The 25,431-nt window shown below is 35.6% G+C and overlaps 1 protein-coding gene across 2 annotated transcripts; it reads left to right on the top strand.

Annotated features, from left to right (window-relative positions):
* Nucleotides 1–34: 34 nt before the first annotated feature.
* On the top strand, nucleotides 35–25,431 carry LOC128214838 (glucokinase regulatory protein-like). 2 transcript variants are annotated; one of them, XM_052921513.1, is made up of 19 exons: nucleotides 35–191; nucleotides 10,477–10,563; nucleotides 11,747–11,808; nucleotides 14,262–14,330; nucleotides 16,477–16,545; nucleotides 17,722–17,795; nucleotides 18,112–18,178; nucleotides 18,406–18,554; nucleotides 18,816–18,856; nucleotides 19,021–19,088; nucleotides 19,366–19,478; nucleotides 21,159–21,257; nucleotides 21,701–21,798; nucleotides 22,202–22,278; nucleotides 22,505–22,586; nucleotides 22,817–23,099; nucleotides 24,245–24,284; nucleotides 24,625–24,759; nucleotides 25,241–25,431. In XM_052921513.1, exons 2-19 carry the CDS (start codon nucleotides 10,494–10,496, stop codon nucleotides 25,364–25,366), a joined length of 1,722 nt encoding a protein of 573 aa, XP_052777473.1. In that variant the 5' UTR covers nucleotides 35–191; nucleotides 10,477–10,493; the 3' UTR covers nucleotides 25,367–25,431. The 2 variants fall into 2 exon arrangements, with proteins under 2 accessions (XP_052777473.1, XP_052777474.1); XM_052921514.1 differs by lacking the exon at nucleotides 16,477–16,545.

The raw sequence follows: 25,431 nt of genomic DNA, 5'->3' as shown, positions 1-25,431 counted from the left end.
GTTGTTGCTATGGATTTCTCCGATAGATGTCGCTTTTTGTTCCGGAAGCAAAGTCTTTTCCGGTTCCGGTTGTACGTTTTTTCGCGAAAATATGTAAACAGGAAAACATTAACAAAATGTGTAGTTATTTATTTTATCAGCAGTTTTTAACTGTTTCATTGCTAACCATTCTCAACTTAATTATGGGAAAGGTGAGATTTGTTTCCAGAATTATTTACACTTGTATTTATCCAAACATTGGCCAAACTGACTGAAACTGTTATTGTCCAAATAAACTATTGTCCAAATCGCCTCTTGATCGTAACCATGTACAGCAGTGCGGCTTGTATAAATCAATGAGGTCGGAGGTGATCTAGATGACAAACCACTTTGATACTCCGGGTTGCTATTTCAATAAGTCTTGTATTAAAATCCAGTCTGTCATGTATATAGTTATATACTCTACGACTCTACGCAGTGTTATAGGCAGGGTTCCCGCTAGTCCAAATAATTGTACGTCGACAGATTTTTTTTAGATTTTTGTTATGGCAAATCCTTCACGTACAAATTGTTTAGTATCAAAAGTGGGTAGTTGTTCCGATCAGGATTCTGGGTTAAAGCATATAGCGTCTATAAAATATCATAAAAACAAGAAATATTACCAGATAATGTTATTTTATATTAGTTCCGTACACAAAAAAATAAATATCTGACTTATAATTATGAGTTTGACGGCTTTTTTTCATTTCATTCTGTCAAAACATAACGATATATACATGAAGGGCACCTGCAAGGCTTCAGGGCACAGTTTTAAATCGCTCGGAACATTTCGGCCATGGCCGAGTTGTTACGATTGTATAACAAAGTCAATCTCGAAGCTTTGTCGGAGGAGGCCGAGCTATTACGATTGTATCGAGTTGTTCCCCTTCGCATAATTGTTGTCTGTGTCAGTCAACTTTCGTTTTATTGGAAAGGTAAACAACTTGTTTTAAGGCATTAAATGCTTGTTTAGTGCAAAATAACATTTCACTTACATGGTAAAATATGAATATAACTCTTCATGATCAATTTCAACCATAAAATACTTCACTTAAAACAATTTCAATATTTTTAAAACACCCCCGTTTTTTGCACATTCCCGTTTAGACGTTAGGGATTGGAAGAATCCCATATAACACGTCTATTATTTTAGACTAGGTTCCCGCTGGCGATCGCCATTGTCGCCATTTGGGACAAAATCGCAAAAGTGGCGACAACTTTTCATTTATGGCGACAACGATTTTTTTCTAAAATATTTTCTTAAAATGACGTAAGTGGTGACCATGCGGCCTGCATGATAATCGATTCTGTCACTGTCATAAATCAAGCGCATCTGCTGGTGCAACAACAAAAATTAATTCGATAATTAGGGCAAGCAGTCACGGCCCAGTCAACACCTCGCTAATTATTGCAGAATTTTATTGCTTTCACGGAAAACAATGACATCCTTTAACTGTTATGTCTCTTATTAGCAAACAATTTTAATATTTAGCTCAACAGCCTTGTTGTTGCGTAATTATCGTGTTAGTTTTAAATATGCAAATCGTAGAATTTTATGTTGTCGGAAAGTCACGTGATATGCAAATTTCGTAATGACGTTTACGCGCTAAAAATAGACTTGCTTTCGGTTTTGTCGCAATTTGTAATTGCTATAAATGCAGCATTCTAAGAGTTCAAAAAGTGTCAAAAAGATTAACAGAAATCAAATAAATAGGATTAAACCCCATTTGATAAGGCTTCTTATATGTTGGCTGGAGTAAAGAGTAGGTAGACAAATTTCTATTAGGAAAGTTATGGCCCTAGTTTGACAATGTATATTTCTTTGAGTTTCCATTTATTTTAAATTTATCTCATAATTTCACAAGTGTCATCTTTTATTGTATGCAGGCATTAGACTGAAATCAACATATTGATGTTTATGTCACATTTTTTGCAATATTTTTTTATTTATATACTAGTCCATATACAATGAATTTTGTCAACAGAATAACAATTTGCTATTAATATCTTGTGCTTCATGTACAACAGAATGTTATGATTTGCACGACAATGTGCTAATTAAATGCAATTTAAGGCTCTTAAAATGCTTAAACCCCATGAGCTTCAGGGGGCTTCGCCCCCTTGGCCCCCACAAGGGCGCTGCCCTGGACCCGTAAGGGGGCATATCGCGGCCCCCTTAACCCCCCGCGAAAAAGTGGCGACAACTTTTTAGAACCCAGGGGGAACCCTGTATAGGGAACACAATAAATATCCAAATGTTAAAAAACGTTCCCTAAACGCGCATTATTGTGGCTTGTCTAGCTTAAGAACTTCAGCAAACACGTTATATATTACCTTTTTGGACGTGTTTTTTAATGTGTTGTAAACATCAAAAAAATAAATATCAACATTAAAGTTATGGAAGCCAGAACTATGGCTAGTCATGTACAGTAAATGTGTTACTAAAAAAGTATATGTACAAGTGTCTGTTCAGGCTGGGACCAGTAACAAATGCAATCTTTCTCCCAGGTGTATGTGCGCGCTAATTTAAGAGTGATCTACTGGTAGAGTTAGCATGGGTTATTTGGTTATAAAAAGTCCCCTCTAACTATCTATAGATAGCTAACTTCTACACAAAAAAGATCGATCACTTTCATACTACATGTATATACAGTATATAACTGTTTAATATGTGCACAACATACATTGAAAATACATTGCATATTTCAGTTGCTGCATGTCATTAGGTTTTTAGCTTGTTTCTTTTGTTGCTTTTTTTAAAGTCTATTATGCAAAAATTCCACCGAACAGAATTCACAAACGGATCTGACAGAATTCTCCATTCTGACATTCATATATATTAAATTTTCAGATTTTTAATTCATCTTAGTCATTTCTTGACGATTTTCTTTGACCTAACAAAAGCAAGTTACTAATGCATTTCACCAATCACATACTTGTAGCTTATTATGTTAGAAACAATAAGCGTGGGAATATTTAACTTGTCAGTTTTTCAAAATGAAATATGATAAAAGGTGGAGATATTGTGTCATAATTATTAGCATGTAAAAATCTAAACCTTGTCCATAACTCAAAAACCAAAAAGTCAAAAGAACACTGTTTGCAAGAGACAAACTAAAATTTGTTCAATGTCAAATAAACTTTGTATAAATTTACTAGTCAAAATATTTTTTTCTTTTATACATCATTACCACCAAGAGTACTATACATGCATTTGAAAAGCATTTTTAAGATATACTTTTTATTTAAATTTGGCCATCATGACGCAATGACTGTTTTCAGTTTTAACACCTGGAATTTTATATTTTTATTCTATTTGTAAGTAACCTTCTTACATAGAAATTTAACCAGATAAAAACTTAGTTTGCATTTTGAGCTGGTCTGGGGGTTTTTGAAGAAAATAATATGGTAGTACGGTGATAGCTGGTACTGTCAACATCAAGCAAAAAAAAAACATTGCAAAATCTCAAAAACCATTCAAACTGGTTGAATGGAACTTGGTATAAATGTTGCCAGTTGCAAGAATTTTGTAATTATTGAGATTTTCTCTTGGTTTCACTAAAAAACTAAACAGAGTCAACAAGCGTACGTTTTAATTTATGTCAATTAAAATCTCACCAGATTTTGTTTTCTAAGACCCCTTCTTACTCATATCCAATAAAGGACATTTTAACAATTGAAAGCCAGATGGGCTAATCAGCCTTTTTTATTTCAAATGCTGATAAGCCCTTCTGGCTTTTAATGAAGTTTTTTGTTTCTTTCCTTTAGGTTCCGGATATTTGTGAAAGTCCAAAATGCTCCCTTGTCATAGGTCCTGAGAGTGAAGTAGTACAGTTTTGCCATAAAGGAAATACTACTGGGGAGTTCAAGTTGGTCGGTTTTTGCTGCATAAACACAACAGAAACAGATGGTAGATCTGTTGTTGGGTAAGCATTATACTTGTTGTTGGAAATATAATTGATTAAACATATATGTATTAGTTATTGTTTATTCTAGCTTTACTAAACTATTTTTTCTGCATAAGGCTTGTGCAGTCCGTCTGCCAAATTAATTGTTTAGTAAAGCAAAAATAAAAAATATCTTACTGAGTGTGCTCATGAATGCCTATGTACTAGCTAGTGTGCATACCCAAGCTCCTAAATAACTGTGGTAATCAAACCAATTAATGACTAAATTGTTTTCGTCTGTGGCTTTTTAAATAATTAAATGTGATTCATACTAGTGATCCCAAAGGCAAGAGCGTTAACACTGAATATCAAAAATGAAAATGATTCCAATGCCGTTTGATGAAATGTTTTAACAAACCTCAAAACATTTTTAAAATGAGTGAAAAACAATAAACTTTATTCTACTGTTTCATTACATGAAATGTGCAGCAATTGAAGCTGTATTTCTCTCCTGAGTGTTTTTGGCTCTCTTTTTCAGATTAGATCGTAGCAGCTGTGGTGCTGATACAGTTAATATAGAACTTTCAAGGTTTCCAAATATCAATTACTTGTAAGTACCAGTGATCAGAATAGTAGCAGGTTACTATATAAATACCCTTCATGCTACATGTAGGTTAAGCTTCTTACAATTACCATTCTCTTATAATTCTCCCGGTGTAAAACAGAACTTTATCTTCTAAAATGATTCTAGTTTATTAAACTGTTAAAGGCATTTCTTAATCCGACAAAATTTCAAAAGTTTCCACTACATATTACAATCCACCATTTTGTTTTATACTTTTATCATGTAGGTTTTAAAATGGTTTTAACACATTACTCCGTACTGCAAAATATCAATAATATAAAAAGCAATGACAAAGTCATGGAAGCCATGACTCCCTTAAGGTTTAATGCATTAAGTGCTTTTGAATTGAATATGTGTTAATTGAATTTTATTAAGAATGCAACTAGTAAGTACAGTTAAATGCTTTAAATTCAATATGTGTTTATTAAATTTTTGATCGAAAATAAAAAAAATGAAGTCATTAAGTGCTTTTGAATTCAATAGGCGTTTATGGTATATATTTCAATTGAACTATTATATTGTCAAAACTGAAAGTCAATCTTGAAATACTGTTGATGTATATTTTAACAATAGATCTCTGCCAAACACCAAGAAATGTCCTGGAGGTAACTCGCTCTGGGAGCAAGTACAGACCTTAGAGAATGTCACTGTGTGCCTGCAACAAGTTAATCTGTGTTTGAAAAATAATTGTAAGTACTGATATTAATACTGTTATAACTTTATGAGATATATGGTTTGTTACTATGACATATATATATGCACGAATAAATCTATCTATCTATTAATACAGTATTCACAGTTAGTATCCTAATTGTCTCAGGCCATTGCAGTTTATTAGCAAACCATGTCGGAGGAATTCATATTTCTAGAATATGTACCAGCAGTTTGGTATAGTCATACGCCCAATGAGCCCTTAAATGCTAACGCAATGTAACTGGGAATTGGATGAATAGTGTCACTTATACTGACTCGATGGACCCCTCACTATGCAGTTGGACACTCTAAGGGTGGCCATAAAAGCTAGCTCCATAGCGAGAAAGTATTATGCTGCTATGTATCCAGAACCCGGTTACACATGATAACCCTTGACAAACGAATTGCATTTGAACTTGTTTTCAACATGTATATTTTATTAAACAATGTATTTTTGAAAGTTATCCGATTAAAGCATCGTTATATTATACCATTCCATTTGTGTATTGTTTCAGAATCATTATAGTTCTGTTTACCTACTGCATCATGATGAAATATAATGTAATTTCAGTAACCTGTGCAAACAACAACAGCCATTGTGAGATGGTGGGTCCTGGCGAGGCAGAATGTGTGTGTAATAAGGGCTACCATGGTTACAAGTGCCTTAGACAGGTGAGTACTGCTCATGTGTAAATCATGGTCAAGGACAAAGGTAGCTACAAGAAAAAGGCCTGCAGAAAAAGTATACCAATGCTGGTTTTAACCAAGGAAATAGACTTGAGAGTGATTTATTACCTTCATAAGTCAAGTTAAAATAAAATGAAATTGTATTTAGATGAACTAAAACTTGAACTCTGATATGCATAATATAGTATAAAGGTTACCTGTTTTGAATTGCAAGCTGAAACGCACACAATGTGTTATTTATTTTGAGCTTTTTGGTTTATAGAAGAAAGCAAGTCAATGTACTGTCATATCCATTTTTTCGTTAGCAGCTGAGTAATTGTCATAGTTGATTTTTCTTTTAACTGGCCATTACTCAGAAAACGATCAAGATTTTTGAGTTAAACTTGCCCACAGACATTTTGCACACATTTCGTAAGGCCCATAACTCTGGCTTTAATATTTCTAGAGTTATGCCCCTTTTTTTCTGAAAAACCTGTTTTTAGTACAATTTCAAGTGCTTAAATAGAATAGGATAAGACAAAAAGAACAAAGTTATGGCATTAATTAATGACTATTAAATACATGTATCGTTACTATGTTTCAGGGTACATTTCCAGACGTGGGTTACTCCATTGTACTTAGTGCCTGCACCGTTGTTTTGTCAGCATTATTGTGGTTCACACAGAGACGCAAAGTTACACACCACACACACTGATGTCACTCAACTTCAGATTCATTCCATTGTGGGCGTAAGGGGCATAAAAGGGACCATTGAGGGTGTTTGGGGCAAAATGTGATTTAAGACTAGATAAATAATAGACAGGATTTTGATATATTGACATACACAGTGGGACCACCAATTTTGGAAATAAAGCCTTACATATGGCCTAGAACAACTCCGACCACAGAGATTTTGCCAATTTACACTTTTCCAGGGATTGGATTAAGACAGCAAAGTTTCATGTTTGTTTGATTCCCCAGGGTGGGCCCTCCAACCCCTCCGATGTGGGGATAAAAACACTGTTGGTTGCTTAATGGGACCAAATAGTTGTTGGGTGTGCGACATTGTAACTTGTTAGCAATCTGTCTGACTTGGCAACTGACTATATTATGTTTTAGAATAATAATTCTTTCAATTAATGATTATATGTATTATATTAATTGTTGAATCATATATTACAGTTTATAGGTCTGTGCATATATTAATTCTGATTGATATTGATAAATACTCTATTTCCATTATTGAATCTGATACTATTTCATCTGCTTTAGAGGGATATATGAAATGTTTATAAGAAAAAAATATATGTATGATTATTTGTTCACTTTTAAAACTCACAACTCTTTATATTTGTACATATGTATGTACTTAATAAAACAAACAATATGAACTTGAATGTTGGTTCACCATGGTCATTTGGTTGTATTGTTTTCCAAACAGATGTTTCATGATGTTTTGTCTTTTATGTTTGTGCATCATCTTTTGTACAGTTCTGCTCTACTAAATGAGACCAATTCAATTATTTTTCTTGTCAACTGCAGTAGCACAAAATACAATTATAATCCTGTGGCCAGATAAACATAGTATAGGAGTGACTTATGTCCTGTCCTGTCTTGTTGCTTCGTGTCCTATTGTGTGACATCGCCAGCTTGTGTCACGTGTTCTGTAAAATGAGTGCAACTATCCTCTTGAAACTTTATCTTAAATGGCTGACAAAATCTTGTGTCACATGTTCACCTGAGCATTTTACAGTACAAAGCTACACTCATAAAACTTCATATCAATGTTGATAATCATAGGTTGTTGTGCACCTGCGATTTATTTGTCATTTCACTTAAACTAACAATAGTTATAGCCCTTGACTTACCGTATTAAAAAAGGAGTCTGAACATTCAACAATCACGTCGTATGTAATTCCAACAGTATTGCAACTACAGTCATAAAACTTTATATGTTGATAAGCATATAGGCAGTTAATTTGGTATTTCACTCGGTCTAACAATGGTTCGGATTAGGGTTATGGCCATTGATTTAGAAAAGCTATCATACTATTGTGTCGTATATACCTCCAACACTGTTGCACATAAAGTCATGGAATGTTGGTCAGATGGTAAAATTATGCACCGGCGATTCGTTTTACATTTCACTTGGTCTAACAATAGTTATGGTCTGAACAATCGTGTGTCACGCATTCTGGAGATACCGTGTTTGTGTAATCTCCACCCACACCTATAAACGTCCTAGTTTAGTTTTTATGTCGATATCGGAGAAAAAAAATACGCTCACAGTGCACTATTTCGGACATAGTAATAATATGTCCTGGGGAACACCCTTAACCCCCACCCCACCCACCGTCAGCTTTTTTCAACCATATACATTTCGGTTTTGAGAGTGGCGCATGTGAAAAGGTTGCACCCATAAGTTACGCCCCCTGTATCATCAATTTCTGGACCTGCCCCTGTCAACCCCAGATAATTCTTTTTTCGCTAACAGTACAATGATGTAGCTTTTCCTATTTTCCATTTTTTTTCCTTTGTCTTATCTGTCAATGAAATACGTTTCTGAACCAACTTGATCAAATTTACGAGAATGATTCTTGGTCGGTAGTCCTTCAAACTATTTTAAATCAACGTTTTGGATGAAAACAATTGTTTTTCCACAGCAGCCTTCGCAGTTGTGTTTGATGCATAGCCAATTTTCCCGCCTCGGAGGGATACTTGATTAAAACAAAATTGAACAAAACCTGGTTTAAATTAACGGATACAGACGTTAGACGTTATTTTACGACGATGTCTGAAGACACCGTTGCCATGAGGCTTGGTCATGCTGACAAATGACCACAGTGTTAATCCCGCTCGCCAAATGCCTGTAGCTTAACTTCGCCATTATGACAAAAACACCATATGGACACCTGGCAAAGACGATTTAAATAGACAAGATCTTAGACTGCAAAGTCTAGACGCTAGATCGCAAAGTTGACGATAAGGAACTTCTGTAAGACTTGGACATATGATAACACTACAAGGACGTTCATAATGTATGAACTGTTTTATTTTTCTGTGTGTTATTTAAAGTGACTCTTATTTAAAATCAATACATACACATGTATAACAAACATAAATTTTGAGTGATAGACCTTAACTACTTACTGAATAATGCATTTATGGAAAATATTAATTACAGATAATATTTTAACCGTGTATTTAATAGATGAAAACGCATCAATATTAAATGATCGTGAGTGCTAAAAGATTTACATGTTACAGTAATCTACTATCGTCTTATAAGGTAGAAATACCGTGGTTTCTGCACCTTTCTTTTAAATTCAACATGTTATCCAAGAACCATTTTTTCGACATTTATTCATCCTTTTTAGCATATTAAAACAAGTGTATTAATTATGGTAAATCTTATTTGGAAGTAAGAGTGCATCTTTAATAAGTGAATAATTTAACTATTAAAACTATTGCAAATTGCAATCGTAAATACATTTGTTTATATTTCAATTATATCAAGCTTCAGATTTGATTGACGGACAAGAACAATACTTAAAAAAGACTCTGAATGGACGGTCAATAAATGACCAAAGATGTAGAATTTTTCCATCCCCAGACCACCCTCGCCGCCCCAAAACCTATCATCGTCTGGCGCCCTAAAATAAAGCATCGTATGCTCATATAATGTCGATATATTATATTTTTTTTATATAAAATAGAGATTGTAATATATATGATATAAGGAATTGTAATGGATGAAGTAAACCTAGACAGAGCATGAATATAGACCCTTACTATCATCATAAGTTAAATCTCTTATATGGACGCTATACTATGGATGCCTTTAACATGACGCTGTGTCGGTCTATGTGTTATCAGCAAAGATATATACATGTTTGTCAGATACTAGTAACATGTGGCATAATTCTTAAATCATTTTATCGTCCCTTGGTTGAAGGATATCAGGTAGGAATTCATTTTGCTGTGTTTACGTTTAGTTTAACCTTTATTTATTTCATAAAAAAACATCAAACATCAAAATTTATCATATATATTATAACGTACATTAAATCTATAGTAGATCGTAAAGGATTGAGGGGATACCTAAGAGCTTATATTATTGCCTCTGTCCTTGTTTTCTCGTTCAAAGGTCTATTTTGTGTAGTCTGCTATTTAATCATAATTAAATATACCTCGTTCATGGTGCTAAAATATTCGTTGCAGTCACTGTAGTGTAAGGGATAGTAAAAGATGATGATGATGATGATGATGATGATGATGATGATGATGATGACGATGAAAGTAAATAATTACTTGTAGTGTCAGTAATAGGCTATATGTATTAAGTATGATACATGTTCTCATCATTATACCGCAATAATAAAAAAAAATATTATAGAATAGGGCTCGCTGACGCAAAAAGGGTTCGATGTTAATTTCTAGATGCGTCGCCAGTGAAACGCCTAAGAGTTATTTATAAGTTTGCGTTCAAGAGTGGTTGCACAATGGGTTCGTTTCAAAAACGAGTAAATATATTTTAATATGTAAAACTATTGTTTTAATAAAATCAGATCGTATTTTATTTTTCAGTGTGAGGCTATTTCAACATGAGTGTGACGCCAATTACCGAGGCCAGCAACCTCATTTCCGAGGGCATAGATGTAGAGCAACCAACCGGTACTCATTTTTTCCAGCCTTTTTTTGGTATGGCCTACGAAGTGAACGGCTCGAAAGTTACAGTATATTATATAACGACAGTGACCTTTCGATTGTGTCTACAGCTGTATGTGTATAGCTCAAGCTGTATATTTATAGCCACAGCTGTATTTTTACAGCTACAACTGTACTTTATAGCTACAGCTATATATCTATAGCTACTGCAGTATATTTATAAACTGAATATGTATAGCTACTCCTGTATTTTATAGCTACAGCTGTACTTTATAGCTGCCGTTGTATTACAAAGTATAACTAGCTATAAAATACTGCTTAAGTTTTTGTGTACTTTTGGCCAGCTGTATATTCACAACAGACTGTTGCATTTGAAAGATATAGTATTAAAAATAGCTACAATTGTATATTAAAACCTGCTTATGTAATTTACAGCTTTAGCTATATTTAAAATAAAACAACAGTCGTACATATACAGATGTGACTGTACATTCCAATACAGCGGTAGCTATAAAATCCAGCAGTATCTTTGAATTCAGCTGCAGCTATATTTTGTGTATTACGGCTGTTGATACTACACTTTGAGCCACTTGGTATGTCATATCTTTGTACGTTTGAAATACTACGAGGACGTTTGCAGACAAGTGATCCGTGTGCACTTCTTAAGAGTCGATGCAAACAACAAATACCTTTTTTGAAACCGTTTGTTTCACCGACCGTTTCAATTCGGCAATTGGTAACCCAATGTTTATTGATGTAGGTATGCAGTCGAACCCCGTTGGCTCCAACTGCAAGGGACCGGCGAAAATTCCTCGAGTTTCGGAAATTCGAGCTTAGCGAGAATGCAAACCTCCAGTAGAAGAAATTTATCCTTTACATCCAGTTCGAGCCAACGAGGAAAACGAACCAAGCGAGTTCGAGCCAACGGGGTTCGACTGTCATTGATTGATGTTGTTCGATTTCTAATGCCATTTCACTGAACTATCATTGCAAGTCTTCAAACATCTAAAAGTAAACATGGAGGATTGGGTCGACCTGAACGCTCGCGTTATCCGATGTTTAGAGTGACCCCGAATATTACAACCGTATACACAATGGCCATAATTATTCCAATAGGCGTTAAGCACTTGTGTAATATCATTATATCATTGAGCTGTTTCTGTTCTTTAACTTGAATTAATATTTGCAGGTATAGTTTCAATTCTTCAAAAATGTGACGCTGAAATCTTTGAAGGATACGAGGATTACAAGGTAATAATAATAATAATAATAATAATAATAATAATAATAATAATAATAATAATAATAATAATAACTTTAATTAACGAAGGTTACATACTAAGTGTACAATCATTACAGACATACTACTTATTTCCAGCATGGCCTTCACACAAAAAGTATTACAAAAACACATGTACTATACATATTAAGCAACATACAAAACATACAATCACACTATCACTATCATACATTTCTTCGACAAACACAACTCAGTTTAATATGATGATTATAAATTACAATAATTTCATACTGTAAATAATGTAGATATATTCAGTAAAACCACATTCAATCAATATATTTACATATTTGGTAGTATCCATTACAAGTTGTTGCAAGAATGTCATATACGTACATTAACACAATTCATGTAAACAATGAACTATTTATTATAATGTGATTTAAATAAAGTGTCAAGATTTTTTGTTCATGTGATAAAATTATTTTGCCAATAAGTAGCCTTTTAATGCATGTTTAAAGGCTGGTAGCTTATCTTGACATTTTATGTATGTAGGAAGATTATTCCAAATTTTCATTGCTTTATAGGCAAATGTATTTTTGATATAGTTTGTTCTAGGTTTTACAACAAAAAGATCCTTGTTTTCTGAAGAACGCAAGTTATAGTGCTCATTTTTGGCAAATGTTAACAATTCTGTGAAGTACGAAGGAGTCAAACAATTTATGCTTTTGAAAACAAGTAATGAGAGATGATAATAGCACCTGTCTTCAAAAGATAGCAACCCAGACTGTTTGAACATGTTTCCACAGTGGCTAGTTCCCGACTTCATTATTAGCTTAATCGCTCTTTTCTGAATGTTAGTGATTTTTGTGGTATCTGAGGAATGTGTAAGTCCCCAGACACTACAACAGTACTCCATGTTTGACATGATATATGCATTATAATACAATGATTTCATCTCGTCTGTTAAATAATATGCTATTCTTCTTAAAAGTGCCAATTTTGAATTAAGCTTATTCACTACAGTCTTAACATGTGTATGCCATGACAATGTCTGATCAACATGCACCCCGAGGACCTTTTGACATTTCACGTTTTCTACTGACAATCCATCTATTGATAGTTCAAGTTGCAATGCATGTTTTGCCTTATAATTAGTACATAGAATCATACATTTGGTTTTTGATGGATGGATTGACATATTATTTGTCTCACACCAACAGCTCACACTATTAAGACTTTTTTGTAGATCTGACTGAATGCTTAATATACTTGGACCTATTTTGTATAACGTGGAATCATCTGCATATAAGTCAATACATGAATTGGAAGAAATTAAAGGCATATCATTGATGTATATTAGAAAAAGTAAGGGACCGAGTATTGATCCTTGAGGGACACCCGACATAGTTTTCATTTTCTCTGAATTTATGTTGTTCCCTTTCACAAACTGCATCCTGTTAGTCAGATAGGACCTAAATAACTTCATAGACCTTTCTGTGAAGTGATAAAGTTTAAGTTTGTGTAAGAGTATTTCATGGTCGACTAAGTCAAATGCTTTTCGGAGATCGAGATAAATGGCCCCTACATAATCACCACTGTCTATACCCTTCAACCAAGTATCTATAAGATGGGTTAATGCAGTCTGACAAGAATGATTTGGACGGAAACCCGACTGATTTTTGTGTATAATATCCGTTCTCTTAAAAAACATTTGCAACCGAGACGCAATATGTCGTTCAAATATCTTTGATAAAGTATTGAGAATGGATATAGGGCGATAGTTTCCCGGTTCGTATTTATTTCCTGATTTGTGTATCGGGACAACAGAAGCTTCTTTCAATTTGTCAGGAAATATACCGCTTTCTATACTGTTATTGATGATGGAAGCTATTGTAGATGTTATGTAATCGCCACAATAGCGTAAAATGTTTGGTCCTATTCCATCAGGACCAGTGGACTTTGAAATGTCAAGTTTATCAATGATGTGCTTTACATCAAGGGCTGTAATATTTTCCATATTAAATTGATGATGTCGCAATTTTTCATCCAGATATTTCTGCAGAGTAGAAAAATGTTCCTTAGCAAATGGTTTTCTCTTAATTATATTAGATATATTGGTGAAGTGAGAATTTAAGGCTTCCAATATTTCCAATAGTTCTTGGTAAGAACATATATCAAGAATATACAAAAACACGTGCAAACAGATGAAACAGATTTTCCTAATCATCATCATCGTCATCGTCGTCATCGACATCGTCATCATCAAATATAAACTTCTTTAAGTCAGACGTTTTTTTCTTCTTTTGTAAATTTATTATATTCTTCTTGAAGTTTACATGCAGTCCAGTTGTACAGTTTATCTTCTTTATGTTTGACGACGATAAGTAAACTTACTCTCAAAATTAATTTAGTTGTATTTAGTTTAGTAATACATCTTTAATTAACCATCTTCTTCCTGTCCCAGTCACTACTACACGACGACACGGTGCAGACATTAGAAAACATAGCGGGCCACATCCAAGACATTTTAGAGGTAAGCATTGAAAAAATGTTACTCGTTAGTCTGGTCTTGTGTTATGTTGAGAACCTGTGTGGAATCCCACTTGTCCGGATTAAAGACTACCAACCAAACTCACTTACGCCCTGGCCGGGAATCGATCCCATGACTGCGCTAACCGGACACCAAAGAATGGCAATCTCCTACGCAGTGATCTCCCCTGACATAATTGGATCTCTGCCACCAGGCATAAACGAATTAAGCTTGAATTCAGCTATATAATCCTCTTTACATAATATAAAAAATAAATATATTTTGGGATATTTTTTTTATCAATTCTTCAAGATGAATGGAGGTTGAAATCCCGATAAAAACCTTCAAAATCAAAGATAATTTACAATCTTTTTCTCCCACCTCAGATAAGTTAAGATCCAATAAATTAACCATGCTAGAAATTCTTATCTTGCCCACGGGCGAAGATAAAATGCCCGTAAGAACTCGTTTTTAATGGTCGCCACATTGTAATTACCTCCCTTGTTGAAGACTGTCGTCTGTAGCATCATGGAAACCTTGTCTTGCGGCAATATTTAGAATGCTTATTAATTATTTCTCGCTTCAAATGTCACCATAAAAAAGTTTCTACGCACCTTTTAAGAAATAATGCTTCACACTCCTCAGAACTATTTAAAGACCGATTTGATTATTAACATAATGTGAATCACTGCGCGCATATCCATGACAACCACAAATTATCACATTCATACGCATTTATTTTCACTTCGTACAAAAGAGTTCCAACTCGGTAAACCTCGTTTCCGCAAAACACCCTACGCTCGGGTTGGGATGAACTATACACCCTCGGCCATGGAAGATACTTATAATCTATGCATCACGCGATATGTATCCATGGTAATGTGGTTTGCATGGTTACAGTGCGTCGAGTTTGAACGACTGGTCGACAGAGGGAAAAACATAATATAACAATTCATGAACGAGTACTATTTAGCAAACTCACGATTAATTTCATTAATATACAACCACAAGGTAGTATATTAAGAGTAGGATTTTAACATTGTTTATGCTTAGAGATTTTGCAAATCCCATATGTACGGGTACGGGTACATGTGATCTATTTTTTGCAAAATGAGCACCACGTGTATGATGTATATACATGCATATGTACGATGTACAAGTTAAAAAATGACATGTAAAAAGGCACGAGGAAAATTAGAGCCTGCAAGTGAATTTTATAGAAATAAATATTCAACCATGTTTAACTTTATGGAACTTTCACACGTACGTGTAGCTTCACATTTCACGTAGTGTTTCGCAACTTCGTTTATCTCATTTTGCTTGTGATTTGGCTAGATATGGTTCTAACATACTGCGGCTAAATGCATGTTCACTCAGTTTGTGTATTTAAATGTATATGACCATAAGACGTAAACATACGTTAAAACACAGCAAAGATTACGAAACACGTCGTGTACGCGTACTTGTATTTACACATGCATGCTTTAGTTGCAATTAAGATAAAAAGTTGTTTCACTCTAAACGGGTAGGCTCGCTGATAGTCTCAAAAATAAATTATTCTAAACTTGTACAATGTACACATATCTGGATGAAAAAGTACACAAGGAAGTAGTCCACTAGTATACGTACCCGTACAAAAAGTACACAAGGAAGTAGTCCACTAGTATACGTAACCGTACAAAAAGTACACAAGGAAGTAGTCCACTAGTATACGTACCCGTACAAAAAGTACACAAGGAAGTAGTCCACTAGTATACGTAACCGTACAAAAAGTACACAAGGAAGTAGTCCACTAGTATACGTAACCGTACAAAAAGTACACAAGGAAGTAGTCCACTAGTATACGTAACCGTACAAAAAGTACACAAGGAAGTAGTCCACTAGTATACGTATCCGTACAAAAAGTACACAAGGAAGTAGTCCACTAGTATACGTACCCGTACAAAAAGTACACAAGGAAGTAGTCCACTAGTATACGTACCCGTACAAAAAGTACACAAGGAAGTAGTCCACTAGTATACGTAACCGTACAAAAAGTACACAAGGAAGTAGTCCACTAGTATACGTACCCGTACAAAAAGTACACAAGGAAGTAGTCCACTAGTATACGTACCCGTACAATTAGTGTTTCTCAACCCCTCTATTGCAGAATCCTGATGGTGGTCTGGTGGTGTTTGGTGGCTGTGGAACATCCGGCAGGCTTGGCTTCGTGGCATCGGTATGTGCACATGAACATGTCGTGTGGTTATGTTGCTTTTTCTTAGCTTCTCACCAGAACTTGTACATGTCGCGTTGTAATGTTGCTTATGTAAGCTTCTCACCAGAACTTGTACATGTCGCGTTGTAATGTTGCTTATGTAAGCTTCTCACCAGAACTTGTTCATGTCGTGTGATAAAGTTGCTTCTGTAAGTTTCTCACCGGAACTTGTACATGTCGTGTTGTAATGTTGCTTATGTAAGCTTCTCACCAGAACTTGTACATGTCGTGTGATAAAGTTGCTTCTGTAAGTTTCTCACCGGAACTTGTACATGTCGTGTGGTAATGTTATTTTTAAAAAGTTTTCGTCTGTATGTGTACATGTAAATGTCATGTGGTAATGTTGCTTCTTTAAAAAAATAAAAACCCGACGCCTTATACATTAGGCCAAAAGGACTAATACAACAGTCGATGGATATTTTAACCTTTTAAGAATACATTGATAACATCACGTGATAATGACAATCAACCAATCACGCAGCAATGAACTCGCTCAAGGCCGTTAATAACACGATTGAAAGTTGTGGTCTTCAAAAACGATATTTGAGCATATAATTATTAATTTTTGCTAAAGAGTTCCACCTGTCAGTATCTTAGTTTAAACACTCCTTATGATGTGCCACACTTTATTTCGTAATAAAAAGTGCATTCTACAAACCATGAGCGAGTCTCTTTAAGGGTCGTAAAACGTTGCAGGTAAAATTACTTATTTACAGGTACAACTTTGTCGATATAACTTGGGTATCACACTCACTAACCGGCTAGAAATAGCAAATGTAATGATCATGATCTTGATTAAAATGCATTTACGTATATCTATCTATATATGGTAATAAGGTTCAAGAACTGAAAGGCAAAGTCTGTTTCATTCAAAAAACGTTGATGCATAATAATGCATACCAGTCCTTGAAGTGCTGTCAAATCTGCCATCATCTGTCCAGGATAGACAAACACAATTCAGTCAAGGATTAAAGCATTTAAATAATTTATTTGTATTAGGAAGTAAGCCATTTCCGCAAGGCTGTCACTTACCTTCAACTTTGTTTATGTTGCCCATAATTAATCATTCTTATAAAATGTTAGGAAGGCGGAGACTTTAGTGACAATTAGATTGAAACGAAAATTAATTCTTTTCAGCGTACGTTTAATGAATTACAAGATTTCCGCCGACAGCCAGAGTTATTCCGTTACTGCCTCGCTGGAGGAGATAAGTAAGGCCACAATAGTAATTCCGTGTGTTTTTTCTTTCCTACAATCAGTTTTAGAAGTAACGAAAATAACTCATTTTTTGTCATTGGCAACATTATATGCAAAATCATAACCGATTCACTTTTAAGACAACTATATTTGTAACTGTTTGCAGTATTTTATAAGCTATTTTAATATCACCGAATGTATATTTTTCAGTAAAAGTATCATCTTAGTAAAACAGATTCTTGTCATTAATTATTTTACAAATGTATCAACATTAGTGCAATATTTGTGAGAAAAGAAAAACTTGATATGAACTCTTTCAATATGTTCCAGAGCATTGTTTACCTCGCAAGAAGCACCGGAGGATGATCCGAATGCAGGAATTGAGGCGCTTAAACGGGTATATTTAAATTCTCAAGATTACAAAAGCTTTTGTTGTAATGATTCTTTGGCGGGGAGAGAGGAGGGGGTTTGAGGGGAGTGGTCTTGTCTGGACGTTGATATGTGTGTATGTTGTTTTGTTTATTTGTCCAATATCTTTTTGTGACCCATCTGTCATTAAGTGAAACAGATATTGGCCGCCTCCCTTGTTCATAAGTTTCATCTCACTATTTGTGTGCCTTATAGGCAAGTGAGGGTAAGACGAAGGTGGTCTACATAGGGATAACATGTGGACTATCAGCTCCATACGTGGCGGGACAGCTGGACTTCTGCCTTGACCACCCAGACCGCTTCATTCCTGTGCTTCTGGGATTCAATCCTGAAAAATTGGCAAGGTACAACCGATAGATATTTCGTTTTTGAAAGTTATTTCTGGTCTACGACACTACAATACTAGTTTCTAAAGCATTAATATTGTATCCAAATTTATTCGTATCTTATTTCGCCGATCTTTTTAACGATACATGAAAATTGATATTCATAAAACCTAAGTAGTCATAATAAAGGTTAAAAATTTAATTTTTATTTCAATTATGTTTAAACTTTTGCATTGTCCATAAACATTGTTGCTTTGTGATTTTTGTTTGAATTTCTAGAAATAACCCGATAGACAAGTGGGACAAAACGTTTATGCAAGGTAAAACTTTGAAAATTGTCTATTACACGTCGCTTAAAAGCATTTAATACTGTAAGGAATACATTTCTTAAATAGGTTGAAACAACCAAGTTTAATATACAAATATGCGTAAAATCTAAATATATTATTCTATGCGTTATTTTCTGTGGCTTTTTTCTTGACAGTTGTCAACAGATTGAAAGAACGAATGGACTCCGGAACAACTGCCTACATTTTAAACCCAGTCGTTGGGGTAAGTTTATTATTTGAATGAAATTTAAATAACGTGTCCTAAATGAATTAATCATGGTATTTTCACTGAATTAATTTCGGAACACCTGCTCACAGTTACCAGTGTCTATTTTTACAATAGGTTTAATCTACATTGAAATGCAACCACAAACAAAGGCAAAGGCAAAACAAATTGCAAGGTTTCTCCATCTATCAGGCTTTCTGGGCTCGATTTTGTCATGAAAATATATAAAAGGTAACAGTCCCTGATCTCTGCTCAAATGAATTTTATCTTACAGCCCGAGCCTATCACGGGTTCGAGCCGAATGAAGGGCGGCACTGCGACAAAGGTTCTCCTAGAGACCGTCTGCCTCAAGGCTCTCTTCGACGCCACACATTCTACAGAAAACATGTAGGTTTGTTTATCAAGGATCTCATTAACGCCACCAACTCAGCATAAAACATCTAGGTCTGTAAGCTCTATTTAACGCCACCCACTCAACACAAAGCATGCAGGTTTGTTCGTAAGCTCTCTTTAACTCCACCCACCCAACATACACCATGTAGGTCTGTTCGTTCGCTCTCTTTAACGCCATCCACTGACCACATTTAACATGCAGGTTTGTCCGTAATCTTTTTTTAACGACACCCACTCCACCCAAAACATGCATGTCTGTTCGTCCGCTCTCTTTAACGCCACCCACTACACACAAAACATGTAGGTCTGTTCGTTAGCTCTCTTGAACGCCACATATTCCACATAAGACATAAAGGTCTGTTCGTCAGCTCTCTTTAACGCCACCCATTCCACACAAAAAATGCAGGTCTGTTCTTAAGCTCTCTTTAACGCCACCCACTCCACACAAAACGTGCAGGTCTGTTTGTAAGCTATTTTTAACGCCACCCACTCCACACAAAACGTGCAGGTCTGTTTGTAAGCTCTCTTGAACGCCACCCACTCCACACAAAACATGCAGGTCTGTTCGTTAGCTCTCTTGAACGCCACCCACTCCACACAAAACATGCAGGTCTGTTCGTAAGCTCTCTTTAACGCCACATATTCCACATAAGACATTAAGGTCTGTTCGTCAGCTCTCTTTAACTCAACCCACCCCACAAACACCATGTAGGTCTGTTCGTTCGCTCTCTTTAACGCCACCCACTGACCACATTCAACATGCAGGTTTGTTCGTAAGCTCTCTTTAACGTCACACATGCCACATAAACCATTTAGGTTTGTTAGTAAGCTCTCTTCAACGTCACACATTCCACATAAACCATTTAGGTCTGTTCGTAAGCTCTCTTTAACGTCACACATTCCACATAAACCATTTATGTCTGTACGTAAGCTCTCTTTAACGTCACACATGCCACATAAACCATTTAGGTCTGTTCGTAAGCTCTCTTTAACGCCACCCATTCCACACAAAAAATGCAGGTCTGTTCGTAAGCTCTCTTTAACGCCACCCACTCCACACAAAACATGCAGGTCTGTTCGTAAGCTCTCTTGAACGCCACCCACTCCACACAAAACATGCAGGTCTGTTCGTTAGCTCTCTTTAACGCCACATACTCCACATACGACATTAAGGTATATTCGTCAGCTCTCTTTAACTCCACCCATCCCACAAACACCATGCAGGCCTGTTCGTAAGCTCTCTTTAACGTCGCACATGCCACATAAACCATTTAGGTTTGTTCGTAAGCTCTCTTTAACGAGACACATTCCACACAAAACATGCAGGTCTGTTCGTCCGCTCTCTTAAACGCAAACCATTGACCACATAAACATGTAGTTTTTTTTCGTAAGCTCTCTTTAACGCCACCCACTGACCACATCCAAAAACAAGTAATTAATTGATTAATTGTCAGCTTCTAAACGGACTGCATTTCTCATAACATTTGAATAACTGCAGGAAAGTTTTGACGAGGACAGTTGAAAGCCTTCTTTCCACATTCATATAAAAGATCAGATAAGCGGGAAATGCATATCATTATATGAGCAAGTTGTTAACAGTATTGTCAATGAAGCACATTTCTTTTAAGTTTTTAACCGATGAATTATGTCAAGGTATGTCATTGAATGTTTCAGGTCAGTGCGTTCCATGATCGAATGTTATCGGGCTGTGTGTGATGCCGTATACTCCAAGCGGGACGCATTGGCGCAGGTCGTCAACATGGCTGGAGAGGGGTGGGTCTGTTTTGACAAAAGAGCGATATGCTGATTCATTTTTGTATTTGTTGTTTCGCTGTTTGATGGATTCATTTGGATTGCTGAGCATGTTTTCTCAATAAAACAAAAAGCGGTTTCATGCAGACATACCTGATACAAAAAAATGTGAGTTGTTGGCATGTCGATTGTATTGTTTGTTATATGGTACACAACAGACTAGTATCTTTACTATGAAAGCTGCAAGTAGAATTGACACTTGTATCTACTTACCTACTTGCGTAAAATGCTTTATTGATCGTGATTATAATGATTGTATCACACCTGGGTAAAGTGGGCACCTGTCTTAAGCAGCCATTTTGACCTTTTCCCAAAGGTTGCCACTAAATGCATGTTTGACTGTACTATCTTGCCATGAACGCTGCAAGTTAAGGTGACACTTGTGCCGTTTGCTTTGTTGGCAGCCTCCGGTCTGGTGGGTGCATCTACTACCTCGGTGTAGACAGCCTGGCAATCATGGGTCTTATCGACGCTTCCGAGTGTCCCCCTACTTACGGATCGAGTAAGTCAACACTAAGTATTTGCATATTTGCTTCTCTCAATGGCCAAAATCCAATATGGTTAAGTTCTTTGTTGTTTTGTCGTGATGTAAATTTTGTTTTATCTTAGGTTGAATGTATGAATATCTACCAAGTATTAACCATTTCATCAAAAAAGAGCTTGCCGAACAGGATTCATAATCCAACAAGTATTAAAGTTATGGGCATTGGGATATATGTGCGTAAAGTCTCTGCCCTGCCATCAACGTACCAAGTTTCGTTTAAATTTCTTGAACGGGTTTGGAGTTATCTCCTAATTTAACGTTGTATGTACTCCAAAGCCATCCGACGACAATGCTATCAAAGTGCCTCGAGCTTTGCATTAGCTTTGTGTCACATTCACCTTTGGCAATCTAATCCTTTCAGGTTTGGACGATGTTCGCGGCTTTGTTGGTGCTGGATACGCATCTCTGAAAAATATGGAGGGAGACATTTCTCCATATGTACGCAACACAGTTCTTATTTAACAATATGTTTATTATATTGCTCTCATTTCTGCCAATGAGCCGTTTCAGCCGAACCGAGGTCGATATTTTTCATGTAATGGATTTATATTTTGTAAACCGAATTATCACACTTCCAGATTGTTTTGAAATTATAAATAACATAATAATACTAATAGTTTCACTATTTTCTTCATTATCGCTCATACGTTTTTTTGATCAACAGGGGAGACATTTTAGAATCTCACTAGACAACTTTGATGACATTCTGCTCACCGAAAAAGATATCGCCATTGTCATCAATGCAGGTGGGTCAAATCTTACAAAAACTGGTACAAGATTCAAGATATTTTTAAGATCATCAGACAATACCAATTATCTTAAGACTTGAGGATTTAATAAAAATACTACATTCAAATTACCTTGAATTAAAAGGCATATGTTTTAATTTTGATGTGATTTTTTCTTCTTCATACCTTACATTTGGTTATCCTTTTTTGTGAAAGTAATGTAAAATAACCTTTGTTTTACGTTTAAGGTACCGAAGAAAGTGTTTTGACACATATTCGAGGAAAACAGTGCAAGAAATTTTTACTTACGTTTGAGCATTTTCAGGCAAAGTCAGACATATTTGATCACGTGTTTAGGATTGACATGCCTCTAAATGTGTTAAACGAACTCATTGGTCAAGAGACAACGACCACAGCCAATCAGATGTTTCGAGAAATAGCGGTGAAATGGTGCCTTAACGCTATAACTACTGGAGCTCATATTTTAAAAGGGAAAGTCTACAAGAACATTATGATTGACGTCAAAGTGAGGTAGTGTTTTAAACTTTTAATGTTACATAACCTCTTTATTTACATCTACTGCGTAAAGCGGCGTTTAAATTTTGTGCGTTAGGGTATTTGGTAGTCATTCTAAAATGCCACCCAGGCTTCTTTGGACAGGCTAAACATCATTGAGAAATGAAGCCTGGACGGCATTTAGAGTGACTAGGGTATTTGATCAGTTAACGCGTTTGTCCCAGGTCCAATTCCCGTCATGGGCGCACGTGAGCTTGGTTTGTGGTCACCAAGTCGGACAAGTGGGTTTTCTCCGGGTTCTCTCCGCTTTCCCAAACAACACAAGACCACACTCTCCTGTAACACCGTACCAACGAGAGTGATTAATATCATGCTGTTATAATTTGTTGCACAATAATTGTAAAATAGTTAAAAAAAATATTTTCATTTGGTTCTAGCATATATGAATGTAATGTATAACGACATGCAGATGCCCCTTCCGATAAATATGTATATATTTCAACGAAAAAAATGTATGAAATTGCTAAAAGCACACAATAAAGGTTGATAAAAATACTTATTTTTATTCAAATGCGTTATCATGTTTTACTCATGTGGCTTTAATGGTAAAAACAAAAAAAGCGTATAATTTGGGTACAGTTAAAAAAATTTTATCTTTAAAACATTTCCCCAGACAGATTCCCCAGTTAAAAAGGCGCCAAAATATCGCTCATATATTTTTATCTGTATCTTAATCATATGCATATTTTCTGTTTGATCATTTAGACACGGTAATGCATTTAAGTTAAAAACATGTGTTTTGCGTCAACCTATATTGTGCGCCTTTAATAAACGTAAAAACTTTTATTAACTATCGGTTTAATAATCAACGTTGGTCTTATATGTATAAAAATTATAGTCTTGTAACGAATGTTTGATTTTTTGTTAGTAAATATGTTGAATCTTACATTATGTTCTTGGCCTTACTTAAACGTTAATGATATGCAAATGGAATGTTGATTAACATCATTATGTTAATAATGTTACAACCAAATTATATATACGGTATTAAAATGACAAATGATGGCATTACACTATTTACTTCTTGAATGAAATGCTTATGTGGTATCATTATCGTACTGTCGGCCTATTAAAAATAATTTACGCTCTCTGCATTTCAGCAACAACAAACTTTACCATAGAGCCGCGGGGATTTTACAGGTATTTGTTGTGGCACGTTATTCAAATCCAACGTATTCGACATTCTATCAAATCACATATTCTATGTAATAATTTGATGACATGATTTTGCAACCTCCAATGACACATGGTACATTACGCTTATATATGAAGCAGTATCGTGCAGAAGACGACTGTTCGCATCTGAAAGGTCAAGGTCACACTTGGAGGTCAAAGCTCTTGTGACCTTGCTTGCATACATTTTAGGTGCACACATTTCGTTTCAAAGATGTGATTAAATGCTCACTTATTTCATCATTTTGCAGTGCCTGGCACAAGTACAAGTATCTAAATATGCGATACATTAAAATTGAATTTTCAGCGTCTAGGTAAGCTTGACCACGATACTGCACTCGAATATTTGCTGCGGTCTATCTATGACACAGACCACGTGACCGACCATATCCGGGACCTCCCTATAGCACAGCACATACTAACTGCCACGCCCAGAAGTAAGGTGGGTAGGCGGATATATTTACACAAATATTTTTTTATTAAGAGGTGGTCGTAAAACGTGGATGGGAGACACGTTATTTTCAGTCGTTTGTTCATCGCCCACACGTGTAAACTTACCGCAGAGCTACATGCATACCACACGGTTTCAAAGATAAGCCAACTTGAATAGTGTTTTGATGGGTTTGATTATGTAGTATTTACGGTTGCAGCTAGTTTTCTGAAAGTCACAGAACTTACCACAGAGTTTCAAAGATAAACCAACTAAAATAGTGTTTTAATGGGTTTGACTATGGTATTTTCGGCTGCAATTAGTTTTATGAAAGCTATTGAGACACGCTATGTCTAGTTTAATAAGGCCTTCGATACTCTCCAAGAGGATCAGCGCAAACATGCGGACAAATCGGGTCTAAATAAACAAGAACATAAAACAGTCGAAAATATATTTAAAATATAACACTTAAAGTACTCACCTTTGTCTCTAGATAGTTCCTGTTGCGCTGGTAGCGGCAGTTACCGGAAGTTCGGTAGAGGAGGCGAGAAAGCGTCTGGATGAGCAACCCGTTATCAGAACAGCCATCGTCCAGGCGCTGGCAAGCGCCTCGAAGTAGATGAACTGTTGATTTGCTTGATCACGTGGTATATTTCGTTGAAATGTCAAGCTTGCTAATAAATT

Source organism: Mya arenaria, chromosome 13, assembly GCF_026914265.1.
Source record: "Mya arenaria isolate MELC-2E11 chromosome 13, ASM2691426v1".
NCBI lineage: Eukaryota > Metazoa > Mollusca > Bivalvia > Myida > Myidae > Mya > Mya arenaria.
The sequence above is the reverse complement of the archived record's forward strand: the minus strand, read 5'-3'. Positions and strand labels throughout refer to the sequence as shown.

What these genes read in the sequence shown, in the direction of transcription:
- LOC128214838 (XM_052921513.1), top strand. Translation starts at nt 10,494, where the DNA reads ATGAGTGTGACGCCAATTACCGAGGCCAGCAACCTCATTTCCGAGGGC. An exon ending in AGATGTAGAGCAACCAACCG is followed by an intron (nt 10,564 to 11,746) that starts GTACTCATTTTT and finishes TAATATTTGCAG; the next exon opens with GTATAGTTTCAATTCTTCAA. An exon ending in AATCCTGAAAAATTGGCAAG is followed by an intron (nt 18,555 to 18,815) that starts GTACAACCGATA and finishes TTGAATTTCTAG; the next exon opens with AAATAACCCGATAGACAAGT.